This window comes from Tenrec ecaudatus, chromosome 4, assembly GCF_050624435.1.
Source record: "Tenrec ecaudatus isolate mTenEca1 chromosome 4, mTenEca1.hap1, whole genome shotgun sequence".
NCBI lineage: Eukaryota > Metazoa > Chordata > Mammalia > Afrosoricida > Tenrecidae > Tenrec > Tenrec ecaudatus.
Window position 1 is genome coordinate 15665003 of NC_134533.1, and position 15942 is coordinate 15680944.

The following is a 15942-nucleotide window of genomic DNA, read 5'->3' on the forward strand; positions in this document are numbered from 1 at the left end:
CTCTTTGGGGAAATGAAAGCTTATCGACTTCAGACATCTGATTTGGTCATCTTCTGTGCTTGGTCATAGGCTCCATCTGTATGTAAGATATTATTGATTAAATAAAGGAAGGTAGTTTGTTGTTTTTTACTTGATTGTATAAATAATGGAGAGGCTTGGGAGGTCACTGGTGGTAGGCAGGTAGGAGAAATATCTAACAGTCTCTGGAATGGAGTATCATCTTCCAGGTGGCATTTATTTAGCACTTAATGTATAGATGGACCACACAAGCATCATCTTATTTCATTATCCAGTAACAGTCTAAGGTAGACAGTTTGGTCCTTACACAATAATGACCAGGGAAATTCTGTGCCCTGCTTAAAGTCAGAAAAGAACTCTTTTGTCTGACATCTTAGTGAGGCTGCATGGTGCTAACTGCTCTCGAGCTTCATGATGCAGCCCAAGAACGACAAGAAGAAGCAGGATGCCGGAAAGTCGGCCAAGAAGGACAAAGACCCAGTGAACAAGTCTGGGGGCAAGGCCAAGAAGAAGAAGTGGTCCAAAGGCAAAGTTTGGGACAAGCTCAATAACCTGGTCTTGTTTGACAAAGCCACCTATGACAAGTTCTGTAAAGAAGTTCCCAACTATAAGCTGATCACCCCAGCTGAAGATTTGCCATTCCCTGGCCAGGGAAGCCCTCCAGGAGCTGCTGAGTAAAGGACTTTTCAAGCTGGTCTCAAAGCACAGAGCTCAAGTCATTTACACCAGGAACACCAAGGGTGGAGACGCCCCAGCAGCCGGTGAAGATGCGTGAGCAGGTCCAACCAACTGTACATTTTGAACAATAAAATTTTATTAGCTAAAAAGAAAAAAAAAAGAAAAGAAATCTTCTAGCCGAGGTACTGAGGTTCACTTAAAACTATGTAAAAAGAACTTTAGTCTTAAATATCCCAACTAGAATGCTGCTATGTATTTTTGAAATTCTACATTTGTCCTTTATATATGTTGTTCAAATATGTGCAGAAAATAATGGCTTGACCTCTAGTATTTTAAGTATTTTTTTTCAGGGTCTATCTTTTGGAAGTTGCATTTGAAATCTCTCCACATGTTACCACCGCCTTCATGTTATCAGAACTTAAAATAATAGAAAAACTCTGGGTCCTAAATTCTGTAAATGATCTTCACTGAGAAATATTCAGATTGTGTCCAGTGCTTCCCTATCAACTAATGTTGCTATAAACTGTTAAACATGAGATACTTTTTCTCATATATTTTTCTTCAAATAAATAACAAATACTGGAATGTCAATGGTTTCCAAAAGTGCTTCAGAAGAGTTTGCCCTTTTCAGTGCTGAGAACCCCAAAAGTGTCAGGTTTCTTGAGTGTGTTTTTAGCCAGATTCATTGGTCATTGCTATTCAAAGGAAGTATCTGGTACTAATACCCACGCCCAACACACAGATAACATATATGCTGTGCTTCAATAAATTTAAGTAAAAAAGCAAACAATCTATATTGGTGTCACAGATATTTCTGGAAAGAGACATCTGTGCTTTCTGCCAATCTCATCTTTTCTTAGGATTGATGAGGGGGGTTCGTCAAGGAGGGACTGGTGATGAAGCGGGTCATTATCTAGAACTGGAGGGGTGTCTCTGGCGGCAACTGCACTCCTTCCTTCGTGTTTCCTGGTTCTGGTTCTAGGTCAAGATGTCTGCCAACATCCTCCACGTGCGGAGCTCACAGATGCTACAGCTCTTAGAGAACTCATTGAGGGCAAGCCTCCCTGAGGCCTTGAAGGTGAGAAGGGAAACTCCGTGGGAAAGATGGGGATAGTGGCTTCTTGTGGGAGGGGAAGGAACCCTGGTGGCGTGGTGGCTAATGTGTTTGACTGTCTGCTCCCATAAAGACGTGTAGTCCTAGAATCCAGAAGAGGGGTTCGATGTCCTATAGGGGTGTGAGTTGGAGTGGACTCTGTGGCAGTGGACTTGGTCACGGTTGGCAGCAGTGAGGACAAGAAAGCAGATCCTCAGGTCATCTCTGCAGTGACCAGCATTCGCTCCTGCTGCATTTCATTTAGGTCCCACCATCTCTCTTTAAAGCACTGACAGGCCTGTGGTGCAGAAGAGAAAATTGAGGCTCAATTACAAATCTTAACCAAGAGCATATATTTACAACAACAACAACAAAGTGGCAATCCCACTGTCACTGAATCATTTCTGACTCATACAAACCCTATGTCAGCGTTTCTGAGGCTCTTAATCTTAACAGGAGCAAAGAGACTCATTTTTATCCCAGAGGGGTGAATTTGAGCCACCAACTTGTGGTTAGCAGCTGGATGCTGAAAACACAGTGCTGCCGGGATCACTAATTGTTGTGTGGTGCCCGCAAGAAGTTCATTCCAACCTTATGTACCACAGAAGGCAGGGTGGCCTGGTCCTGTACCTCCCCTACAATTAATGATGCTTGATCCCAGTATTGCAGCCCCTGTTTCAAACCATTTTGTCAAAAACCTTTCTCTGTTTAACTGCCCTGCTCTTTTACCAACATGATATCCTTCTCCAGGGAGTGGTCTCTTCTGATTATGTCCAAAGTACGTGAGATCACTTCTTGCCATCCTTACTTCTAGGGCGCATTCTGGCTGTACTACTTCCAAGACAAATTTGTATTTTAGATAATAGAAAATAATAAAAATTGGAAAATATTTTAAATGGATCAAAAGGAAGAACACATGACCAGGTGTTTAATTGTCTTTCGGCATCAGTCCACTTTCCAAAGCACTATGTCTGATAGCAAAGCTGTCCACATCCCTAAACAAAACTATCAACCAATTTGACCTAAGGGCAAAAAAATCCATGTCCCCCAAAAGAGAAGAAAGGATAAGGACCATTTACCCAAATAGACCAGATTTAAGAATTTTCAAATAATCTAAAATCATACCAAATATTTTCTTGAATAGTAATGGCATGAAAATTATAAAAAATTAAAAGATCTGGAAAATCCCAAAATGTTTAGTGACTGTCCAGCATGCCGTTGTTTTATGGTTGGGATCCAGCCAGTCAGATGGGACTCATAGCAGCCCTATGTAAACAGCAGGGAACACCGCCAGGCCCTGTGCCTTTCTCACAATTGTTCTGATGATGCGCGAGGCCTTCGATGCAGCCACTGTTGCGATCCATGAGGTCAAAGGTCTTCCGTTTTTGTGCTGCCCCTCTACTGTAACAAGCATGAAGCCCTTCTCCAGGGACTGGATTCCTCACATGTCTGAAGTGTGTAAGATGGCATTTCGCCATGTATGCTTCTAAGGACCCTGTTGCCTGTACTTGTTCCAAGACAGAATCGTTTGTTCTTTAAGCAGTCCATGGTGCTGTCAGGATTCTTCCCCAGCACCATAATTCAAATGCATCCATTCTTCTGCAGTGGACCTTAGTCAACTATCCAGCTTTCACATGCCTATGTGTTGGTGGTGGGGCCATTGAGTTGGTTCGGACACATAGCGACCCTATGCTCAACAGAATGCAACACTGCGTGGTCCCGCATCAGCCTTACAATCGTTCCTAGGCCCCGGTCCGTGGCTGCAGCCACTGTGTCAGCCTGTCTCCTTGAGGATCTTCCTCCTTTCTGATGCCCTTCTTTTTTGCTGCCCCTCCACTTTACCACGTGTGACGTTTTTTCACCTGGTCATCTCCAGACAAAATGTCCAAAGTATATAAGACAAAGCCTTGCGATCCTACCTCTAAGGAGAACTCTGGCCAAACTTTTCTCAAGACGGTCTGGTTTGTCCTTTTAGCCATCAGTGGTAATTTCAATATTCTTCTTGGGAACCACAATTAAAATCTATTCTTCTTCAGTCTTCCTTATTCAATGTCCAACTTTCCCATGTGCATGACACTGTTGAAAATGCCATGGCTTGGGTCAGGTGTACCTTAGTCCTCCATGTAAAATTGTTTTCAACACTTTAAAGACCTCTTGTACAGCAGGTCGACCCAATGCCATGCATCATTGGATCTCTTAACTGCTGCTTCCATGAACATTGGTTCCATTGATCCAAGTGAAATGAAATTCTTGACACCTTTAATCATTTCTTTTTATCATTGTACAATATACTTTAAAATATTTCTTGTGTCAGAGTAACAGGTAAAATAGGAAATTATTTTACCCAAAAAATCAAAGTGTGTGGGTACAGATAAAGGAATCAATGAAAAATTTACAACATTACATGCTTATACTAAACAAGAACAATCACAAGCCAGTGATTTAAGTTTCATCCCAAGGATGTCAGCAACAAGGAGAAAATTAACCCTAAAGCCAGTAGAAATAAATTATAAAAGATCATAGCAGGAGTCAATGGATTTAAGAGAAGAAAAACAGGAAAAGTCGGCTAATCTAAAATTTTCCCTGTGTGGGCTCAGGAAAGCAATACTCTCTCTTCACTGAGATGTGAACAGGTTCACAGACTATGTTTAATCAGGGAAACCCTAAGCCCTGAAATCCTGATTATTTGGGAGTTCCTTTATATAGACATGACTGACTGTTTGACTCTGCAATTAATACCAATCTCCAAGTCATCTGAGATCTATCACTCAAATCCTTCACCCTAAATTGCCTTGTTTCTTTCTGGTATAGACAATCCCTACCCCAAACTTTGTTAGACTACGCAATGTTTTCTAAAACACACACACACGCGCACACACACACTCCCATTAGTACTACGGGTTTCAAGATCACCTCCCATGTGGCAAGAGCAAGGCCCAGGCCTCCTTTAACTCACTGTCATGGAATCAATGCTAACCCATAGAGTCCCTGTGGGATTCCAAGACTGTAACTGTTTACTGAAGTAGAAAGCCCAGTATTTCTCCTGCAGAACTGCTGGTGGTTTTGAAGTGGCTGCCAGGTGGACGGCAGCCCAATGCATAACCAGTAAGCCTTTTGGGGTACAAGAATGTCAAAATGTCATCTTACCTACTTTGGACCTGTTATCAGAAAGACCAGATCGTGTCAAAGGAGCCCTGGTAATAAAGTGGCTGCTAACTTCAAGGTCAACCCTTTGGAACCACTAGTTGCTCTGTGGGAGAAAGACAGGGCTTTCTACTCCCATAAAGAGTTACACTCTCAGAAACTCATGGGGGCAGTTCTACCCTGTCCTATAGGGTCTCCTTGAGTTGACATTGAATTGATGGCAGTGAGAGACTTGGTAATGTGGAAGGTGAGCCCAAACGAGGAAGACTATCAAGCAGCTGTCTGACACTGGTTGCAATCGCAAGTTTGAAAATAATGATAGTAAGATGGTCCAGGACCAGACAATATTTAGTTCTCTTGTACAGAGAGCACCTAACAACAACAACAATGAATTTCTTACTACACAAAATCCTTCATTATAATCAGTGTTATTTAATCATTACAAATTATTGTGTAGGTTTATGTTAATTAAATTTTTTAATGCCTTATACATAGTATGTTTGGGCAAAACATGTTAGTATAGTATAGCCCACACTCATTTAGTCTATTTGGACTCAAAGAGACCCTATAGGGGAGAGTAATATTGTTCTTTGGGGTTTTCAAGACTGTAAATCTAAGGAAGCAGACTGCTTCATCTTTCTACCAAGGAGCAACTGGTGAGGTTGAACCACTGACCTTTCAGTGAGTAGCTTAGTACTTGCTCCACTATTCCATGAGAGCTTCTTTAAAATGGAATCTATTGGGTAATTTCATTATTTAAAAAATATTTGCATTATATATATAAATGGTAAGCAAGCGAAAGATAGAACATTCAGCCCTACAAGGTTAGAGTGAAAATTATTTACTTTTATTATCTCTCTGAAAATTTAGAAATACTTTTGTAACATTATCCTGGTTTGGCCCAAATGTCTATTTCTACCTCAGGTAATAAAGTAGAAACTGAAGACTGTTTAAACCACATGGCTGATAGAGTATCTTCCCTGGCCTCCGGTAAATAAGCCTTGTTCTGATCAAACACTTTTTGGGGTGCTGCAGGTTTACGGGACCATATTTCACATGAACCAGGGAAACCCTTTTAAGCTAAAGGCACTAGTGGACAAATGGCCAGATTATAATGCAGTGGTCATCCGCCCAGAAGAACAGGTAAGATCCTACATGTGGAATGAAAGTGCTTCCATGTTTCCATTTGTTGTGTGCTAGCATGTGCCTGGGAATATGACAGACCCAGGGGCTATAGGGATTAATTAAGGAGATAGGGAAAGAAGTGTTGCTCTTCAAGAAGTTCATTACGCTGAGGGAAATAAGTCAAACACCAAAAGGACAAATATATGAAAACAAATATTATAGTAAGGCAGGAACATACGTTCACACCCAAAGAAAAAACAACCATTATCCGATGGTTATCTGGTGGGAAGTAAAGGAAGAGGGGAGTATTTACTGTCTGTCTCCAGCGAAAGAGAAGGCAGTATACACTAAGAGGAATGTAAGGGGCAAAGGAATACACTAGGAGCTATAAAGACTTAAAAGCAACAGCAGTAACTACTATTATATTAATGTACACAACCTTGCAATAACAATAATCTGAGCATATGCATAGATACATAATCAAGCTGAACAGGTGCGGGGAGGAGAATGGGATTCATGAACATCTACAGATTTGACCAAAGATATTTCTACATGTGCATTTCCCTGCAATGCCAACATATCCAAGAATGTACGAGGACACACAGGAGACAGAGTTAGGAAAACTTCTTAGCAAGAGGCAATGCCTTCAGGGACTGAGACAGTGGGCCTGGCTGCTCAGGACCATAGGCTCAGGGGACATCATGTCACTTGGCATAACCTAAGTCACCAAGGCAATGTTACCGCTTTGAGAATAGCAACTGGTGGTGGCCAACCCTGCCCTCATTGGCTCCTTAGGTGGGCCTGGAGCCCTCTCCAGGCAGCGGGTGGGTGCGGGCCTGGCTGCCTATTAGTCTATCACGTTGCTCTCATGTTCCTTTGTTTTCTTTTTTAGTTTATGCTGATTTCGCATCTCCCCCCCCCCCCCCCCCGCCGGTTTCTGGATAAATCACCCTCTGCGGGGAGAGAAAAAAATAAAACATTCAGTTTTGAATGGAAAGATGGCAAGAAGTACATTAAAGAGCTCATGAATGCCATCTAAAGAGCCATTATTAGTCTGTCCCATTCTGGAGCATAGAAAAGTGAAGGAAATTGAAGACAAGTGAAAACAAATAGTCTAATAGACGAATGGAGCACATGAGCATCAGCTTCTAAGGTCCTGGGCCCAGAACTAGAAGATCGCTGGCTACTACAGTCAACAGCTACTACAGTCAACAGCTCTGAAAGGGATCACATTAGGTGGCCCTGGATATCCTGGGAGAAACATGGGGAACAAACCCTATAATCATAAAAGTTACAGGGCTTTGGGGTTAGATTGAGACTGTGGAACCCCCAGACTATAATTCTTGGTCACCCTTCAGTTCTGGAACTGAATTCATCCCTATGATTCCATTTTAGCCCAACTATAGACAGTCAATAAACTGAATAATAACATTAGAGGGTAACACACTCTTCAGAATCACCAACCATTTGAGACAAAAAGGACAGCGTTTGCCAAATGATGAAGTCCGGAAGGCAGGAATGGGTTTCAAAGTAGGGAAAGAAATGGTAAACAGAGCAAGGAAATGAGAGAAGTGGGGATTTCAATCAGTGATATGAAACAAAATGTGCATGAACTAACGAATGGAAAACTGATTTGTTCTGTAAACCTTGGACCAAGTCACAGTGTTAAAGTTTCTTAGAAGCTGGCAGCCTAAAGATAATATGCAAATAAGTTACCACATGCTGTGTGATCTGCAGAACAGAAAATGTGAAAGATGATAAACCCAGGCAAAACCCGATGAAATGTGCATGAGATCATTAGAAAAAAATTCGATGGAAATATCAGCATTTGGTTCTATAGTTAACATATTATCGTTTTCCCTTTTGACCCATTTTAAGTTGTTTTAGTTTCTATTATCTTTTACTTTCTCTTAGATTGAGGTTTCCTGTGTTTTATTTTTGTTTTGTTGGGGGGGTGTTGCATGATCTTGTATATGGAATCCAGGATAGGTAAATCTATGTATAGCAGCAGTAATTAGATTAATAGTTCCATAGATTTAAGACAGGTGAGGTTGGGGTTGGGGGGGTGCGTAAACTGAGAGTTAATGATAATGAGTACAAAAATGGGAAGAAAAATCTAAAATTGAATGTGGTATTGACACCCCAATTTTTTAGTATATTTAAATCTTTAAAGTATAGGTACATGGATTATGTAAATAAAACTATGTATTAAATATTTATACATGTATTAAAAGAGCAATTATCTGTAGCTGTGAAACCACCCTCTGAGTTAGGATGACTATGAAGAACAGAATTATGCAGTTAGAATTTCTATCTGCATTTTAGATGAATATCTAGAGTGATAGAACTAAATTGTTTCTTGTTGCAAGCAATATCATGCTCTTCTGAAGTGCAGAAATCACTGTGAGGGTGTTGATCCTCAAGAAACTCAGCCTAGGGAAGCACAGAGAGAAGCAGACTAAGTATAGTACAGTGGGAAAGTGTGCAAGAACCTAAGAACATACAAGACACACAAGGGTCACTGCCAAGGAAATATGCAAAACTACAGACTTTGGGAGATGCAGAAAAATACCTAAAAGTCTTCCTGGTAGATGTTTCATCAAAACTGCAATTTGATGATAAATTGACTTTTAAAAGGCTTACAATGGCAGGAAGTACATCCTTAGCAGAGGAAATAACAAACAAAATGCCTAAAAGTGTGAAACAAAGTATTGAAGAAAAGGTAAAGTGTAAACCACAATGCTTGCATTGTGTTTGGACCATATGTTCAGGACCAAGATTTTTTTTAATCACCTTAATTCAATCATTAGTATATTTGAAATACAAGATGTAAAGTAAAAATCTATACACACTAACAGGTATAGCACCATTTTGATAAGTTGTTAAAAATAAATCAATAAATCAATTTGTTTTTAAAGAACAAATACTAAGGATAGAGATTTTATTTACTGGTTAAAAGCTAACATTTAGTTTAAAATCTAATTTTTAAAATAGAGATCATCCTTGTTGTCACTGCTGAGTTATGAGTGCATTTCTTTACTATATTTTCTAGTCATAATAACATTTTAGTGAATGGCTGCCCCCTGGTGCTTTCCTTCTTCAAATAATTCTAGTTCTGGCTTGGTAACTTTGAAAAGGTCCTTTGGAACAAGTCTGGCTTTTAATTTTGGTGGGAATGTACAATGAAAAAAATCAACACTGTATTGTCATTTTTCATTTTAACACAAGTCTTCATTTCATTCAATTTCATCACAGATGTATTAAGATTTACTATAAGATTAGTTGTATCAATTTCAGTTCATTGGTTCCTAATTCATGTTTTGAAACCATTTGAAACAGAGTAAGTAAGATTTACTCGTAACCAAAATTTCCTTATCAATAACTTTCTACTACCTTTAGGATCATGGTATTTCAAATAAAGCTTAAATAAATCAGTATGTCTTTGGTTGATGTGAAATTAAATGCAACATATAAGTATCTTGTTCAACAAATTTTCTTTACAATAAAAAATCAACTGAAGCCCTGCCTTAATCTTATACAGTAAAAAAGATAGACATAATAGGATTGTAGCAAAGTAATCAAAATGTAGTATATAAAATCAGACTTTATAATTGAACACTAGTATTGCAATTATTGAGTAAAAACAAATTTATTTCCTTTTGTCCAACAAACAGGACATGACAGATAACTTTGATCACTACACCAACACTTACCAAATCTATTCCAAGGATCCCAAGAACTGCCAGGACTTCCTTGGCATTTCAGAAGTCATCAACTGGAAACAGCATTTGCAGATTCAAAGTAAGGAGATTGAGATGTGTGTTGGCTGCTGGGGTCTCGTGTTTGCATCTGTAGGGTCCCTTTTAACCCAACCACCAACCCCTAAAACAGAGGTTCTCAACCTTCCTAGTGCCGTGACCTTTTCATACAGTTTCTCATATTGTGCTCACCCCCAACCATAAAAGTATTTTTATTGTCACTTCATAACAGGAATTTTGTTATTGTTATGAAGTGGGAGACCCCTGTTAAAGGGTCATTTAAAACCCACATAGGTCATGACCCACAGGTTGAGTACTGCTGCCCTAAAGGGATTTCCTCCTTCCATCAACTCCTCAACTCAGCCTGATATCCATTTCTTGAATCAGCCGTTACTGCCTCCTGAGTGGATAACATAAAGTCTGTCAGTTAAGGGGTTGATGAAAGAAACTGTTAGCTGTATACTTTATTGGTAGCTGCAGGCTCATGATGTAATTTACACACACATCCCAGATCTCTTTGGGGGGTTGCATGTGGAAGAAGAGATTCGTGTTGGCCTCCTGTGCCTGGAGTAAAAGTGTTAGCTACTGTGGCACAAAGCGATTCGATGGCAGCAAAGATGACTTTTGGGCTACAAACATGCCCCCAGAGTCCAGCTCCCCACGGAGTCCCCTTACCCTGCTCCTTTCTTGTGTGATCTTCAACAAGTGTCTTACATGTAACTTTGTTTCCTCCTATGTAAAAGTGAGAATCATGAAAAGACTTGAAAATATGGGCCCATTACGATGGATTACAGGAGATGCTAATGGTGTATAAATTTGGCTGCAATTTTTTTAAGATAGCTTGTTTCTCTTGATTTTACAACAATTTCGTCAAGCTTTCCATTGTTATCTTGGTGTTTCCAGAAGAGAAAACGTGCTCAGTGTACAGTAACTCAGCCATGGTCACAAAGGTAACGGCACTTGCCACATTGGGAGCAAGATTTCTGACTCTAAATTCTATAGGCTTCTGTGGAACACGTTCCGGGAGAATGGGCAATCACAGCTCTCTTCCCTTGCATGCTTTCTAGGTTTCCAGGCCAGTCTGGATGAAGTGATACAAAATATTGCGTCCACTAAATCCGTTAAAGTCAAGAGAACACAATGCCTTCTTTACATGATGCCTGAAAGCATGAAGACCTTGGTTCCCTCGCTGCTGCAGGCAAAAAACGTAGCTCAAGAAACGAGGAGAGCCAAGCCCATGTGAGTATGATCAAAGGCACGCAGATCTCTCTCGACACAAGCAGCCTCTCCACTTCTCATCCGGCTTTGACTCTGATCTCCCTTCAACTCATGGCCCGCACAGGGAACGTGGTGGTCTCTGCAGTGCCTGATGTGGATTTTCTTGTTGACCTGCTTATAAAACCCCGGTGCCTCTCGACTCGCCTTCTATAACATCCCGACTCCATGCTTTGAGAGCCCATGATGACTAGAGACCCAGCACCACTGGGCCTCCTCTAATCTGCCTTTCTCACGCAACTCTGAAAACTCTGCCTTCTGTTACTAGATCCCTGTGAAACTCCATCATGCCTTAAGACTTTCAAACAGAACTTGCTCTCCTGACTGTGATGCCTTGTCGCTGATAGAAACTCAATGGACCCTTGCTGTTCAGACTTTACCATAACGTTCTTCGCCATGTCTTCTTAAAGCACACTCTGTGAAGGTACCACTGTCCAGAACTCTTGATTGCCTGACCCAGTTTTATTTCCTTAATGGTATTTATCATGATCAGACACCAACGATTTCTATATTTATCTACTTCTGTGCTGTTTGTAATCTTCTCTTGGATATTGCAAACCCATGTTAGGAGAAAACCTCTACTTGTTGATAGATCCTCAATATACTGATCTATAGCTTTATCCTCAATGGGTACAATAGTTTGTCCAGCACATAGCGAGTGTTTAATGAGATTGTGCTGAATGAATTCACTTCACAGAACAAAAGGTTTCCAACTGAGAGATTAATTCATTTGTACGTATCCCAATGTCCTCAATTGACTTCCAGCCTAAAGCTTCATACAACTAAGAATTGGTGGTGGCATTTGATTTAGATGTGCTCAATCCCAGGACCAACTCAGACATATGGTTTGAAGAGATTTATTCATTTATATATTTGCAGCATGAATGGCAGTATGCAGCTAAATCACAGTAGGTTGTTCTGTTAGTCTATAAAACAATGTGAAAAGTATTATTCCCATTATCCTGGCATAAAGGAGGTGCAGGTGATAACAGCTTGGTCAAGTTCAGGTGGAGGGGTATTAGCATATATGGAGGTTAAGTCTAGATCATTGTTTCCCAAAGTGGGTGATACCATTGCTTGGCAGCATTGTAATGATCTAGAGTGCATGCAGAGTAATATAGGAAGAATGTTTTCAGCTGCCAGTGGCACGGTGACTAATATTTTCTCCCCCTGAAAATGGGAAAGTAGACTAAATTAATTTGGGAACCCAAAAAGTATTATCCAAAGTCAAGGCTGCAGGAACTGATGGAATAACAACTGAAATGGTACAACACACTAATGAAGCACTGGAAGCACTCACTTGTCTATGCCAGGTATTTGGGAAACAGCTGTTGGTCAACTGATCCGGGAAGATCCATATTTGTGCCCATTCCAAAGAAAGGTGACCCAAGGTTGAAAATGCTGAAACTAAGGAACAAGGTCACTGGTAGAGCATGCAAGTAAAGTCTAGCTGAAAATCATCCAACAATAGTTGCAGCCATATATTCACAGGGAACTTGAGGTTCAGGCCAGATTCAAAAGAGGATGTGGAACAAGGGATATACTTGTTAATGCTTGATGGATCTTGAGTCAAAGTGGAGACTACCAGAAAGATATTTTATTGATTATGCCAAAGTATTTGACTGTGTGGACCTTAATAAATTGTGGATAATCTGACAATGGGAATTTCTAACATGGACCAAGACGCAGTTGTGCAAACAGAACAAGGGGATATTGCATACTTCAAAACCAGCATAATTGTGTGTCGAAGGTGGTTACCTCTCACCACACTTACTCAATCTGTATGCTGTAAAAAATCAGAGTAGCTGGCTTATATGAAGACTTTTGCCTCAGGATTGGAGGAAGACTTATTAACCACTTGAGATATGCAGATGACACAACCTTGCTTGCTGAAAGTGAAGAAAACTTGAAGCGCTTTCTGATGAAGATCCAGGTGTGCAGCCTTTAGTATGGATTACAATTCAATATAAAGAAAATAAGGTTGGTGTTTTGAATGATTTTGTCTTGCTTGGATCCACAATCAATGCTATTGGAAGCAGCAGTCAAGAAATCAAAAAACAAATTGCATTAGGTAAATCTTGTGCACAAACCCTTTTTTAGAGTTTTGAAAAGCACGAATGTTACTTTAAAGACTAAGGTGTGCCTGACCCAAGTCTTGCATTTTCAATTGCCTCATATGCATGTAAAAGTTGGATATTGTGTAAGGAAGACCCTAGAGAATAGACACATTTGAATTGTGTGCTGAGAAAGAATATTGCAAGTATCATGAACTGCTAAAAGGACCAACCGATGTGTCTTGGAAGAGTGTTCCAGCGTACTTCTTGGAGGCGAGGATAGAGAGACTTTGTCTTGCATACATTGGGCATATCCAAAGAGACCAGTACTTGGAGAAGGATGATGTCCCTTCATGAGATGGATTGACAGAGTGGCTGTCACAGTGGGCTGAGGCAAAGGAACAATTGTGAAGATGGCACTTGACTTTGCAGTGTTTTGTTGTGTTGTGCATTGGGTGGATGTGGGTCACAACTGACTCAATGACACCTAACAACAGCGTGTGGCTTTGAAGCCCTAGTGGAACAATGGCAGCTATTAGCTACTAACAGAAAGACTGGCAGTTCTAACGTACAAGTGGTTTCCAGGGGGAAAGACCTGCCATCTACTCTTGTAAAGACTGCAGCCTATGAAGCCCTATAGGGCAGTTCTGTCATATGGGACAATATGAAGCAGAATAAACTTCACAATGAAAGGTTTTTAAATGCTCACTGCCATCAAGTTGATGTCCACTCTTAGAAACCTTATAGGACAGGGTAGAACTGCCCCTGTGAGTTTCTAAGACTGTAACTGTGAGAGTAAAAAGGCTCATCTTTTGCCCCAAAAGAGGCTGGTGGTTTTGAACTTCTGACCTTGCAGTTCATAACCCAATGCATAACCACTATACCACCCAGGCAATAGACAATAAAAATGACAGTATGTGCTTTCGGACGCATGTTTGTTTTTCTGGTTGCCCACTTTCCTATCTGTAAAATAGAGATGGTCACTCATGCCCAGTCTTAATTGGAGGATCACAATTAGAGAGTCTTGCTGTTTGTGGTTCCCTGGGTGGCACATATAGTTAAGCACTGGACTGCTATCCCAGCGGTTGGTGGTCTGTTTACCCTCAGAGGTACATTGGCAGGGGGCAGGGAGAGAGGCAGGTGATGTACTTCTGAAATCTAAACCATTGAAAACCTTGCAAAGCACAGTTCTACCTTGACACGCATGGGGTCAGGCCATGAGCTGGAGTACATCTTATGACAAACTGGTTTGGTTTGGGGGGCAGTGGTATGGGAAGCACTGCTCTAAGTCCTTGTCCTGCAATTGCTCTTGGGTTTCCTATGTCTGTTATGAGAGATGCTGTTAATGTCCTTGTTGGTTTTGTTTTGTAAATCATTTTATTGGGGGCTCATACAACACTATCCTTGTTTTATGGAAAAAGAAATGGAGGCAGTGAGACATTAAGTTTCCCCACAAGGTCACACCAGTAATCAGACCATGGACTTGAGCAGTCTGTGCACCTTTTCTGCCTCTAAGACAGTTTTAGGAAAAACAAACATAATACTTCACAGTAGGCATGGCAATCTGACCTGTTCCTTTCCCTTGATCCTCCTTACAGTAATGAAGAGCTGTTTAAACTCTCGTCCCTGGACGTCACCCACGCTGCCTTGGTGAATGAATTCTGGCATTTCGGTGGCAATGAGAGGAGCCAGAGATTCATTGAGCGCTGCATCCGGACCTTCCCCACCTTGTGTCTGCTGGGGCCTGAGGGGACCCCTGTGAGCTGGTCCTTGATGGACCAGACTGGAGAGGTGAGAATGGGAGCTACTGTCCCCAAGTACCGGGCACAGGGCCTCATATCCCATCTTCTCTATTCCCATATGCAGGCTGTGAACAAACTTGGCTTCCCCGTGTATAACCATACGGACAGAGCCAACATATTTGTACAGAAAATGAATGAAAGTCTGCAGCTTGTCCGCCTGCCCTGTGACTGGAGCCAGTGGAACTGTGTGCCTCTGTGACTCTGGCCCTGAGAGCAGTCCGTGTAAAGGGGCCTGAGGGTGTGCCTGGAGAGAAAGAAAACATTGTAATAAGAGGTTAAGCTGGAGGATTCCCTTTGGTGGCAGTAATATATTCATATAATAAAATGTTTTGTTGTTGGCAAGTTGATTCTGACTCATAGCAACAGAATGATGGCTACATACAACAGAATTACGCCCTGATGATCCTGTGCTAGCTTCACATTTAAGAGCCACAATTGCAGTCACTGCATTCTTGAGTATCTTCCCTTTTTTTGCTGACCCTTTAGCAAGAGTGACATTTTCTTTCATGTGCTGATGTCTCCTGATACTTTGTCCAGCATAAATGAGAGCATCTCACTGTCCACGTATCTAAGGAGCATCTTCACTATGCTTTTTCAAAGACATTTTTTGCGTGGTTATTCTGGCAGAACATGATATATTCAATATTCTTTGCTACTATCATAATTCACATGCATCCATTCTTGGTTGGTCTTCCTTACTCATGGTCTGGCTTTCAAATGCAAATGAACCAATTGAAATTACCAAAGCTTGGATCAGGCACAATGAATGGTTTGATATCTTCATTCTGGAAGCTTTTAAAGAGGTTTTATGCAGATTTGTCCGAATATGATATGACCTTTTGTTTCTCCACTGCTGCTGTGACGATTTTAAACAATTCCATATTTCCTTGTGCTGTTTGAATGACTGCCTCCTGGTCTCTGAATAGGCAAATGTATACTGCTCTGAATTTGATAGTGGTTACCAGGGACCTATGGAGGGAGAAAGAATAAATAAT

The 15942-nt window shown here is 41.0% G+C and overlaps 1 protein-coding gene and 1 pseudogene across 1 annotated transcript; both read left to right on the forward strand.

Annotated features, from left to right (window-relative positions):
* The first annotated feature begins 432 nt into the window (after positions 1 to 432).
* On the forward strand, positions 433 to 865 carry LOC142446311 (small ribosomal subunit protein eS25 pseudogene; annotated as a pseudogene).
* Positions 866 to 1702: 837 nt separating this feature from the next.
* LOC142446312 (glycine N-phenylacetyltransferase-like) lies at positions 1703 to 15146 on the forward strand. Its single transcript, XM_075548077.1, has 5 exons — positions 1703 to 1774; positions 5969 to 6076; positions 9733 to 9859; positions 10884 to 11055; positions 14744 to 15146. Exons 1-5 carry the CDS (start codon positions 1721 to 1723, stop codon positions 15144 to 15146), a joined length of 864 nt encoding a protein of 287 aa, XP_075404192.1. The 5' UTR covers positions 1703 to 1720.
* The last annotated feature ends 796 nt before the right edge of the window (positions 15147 to 15942 follow it).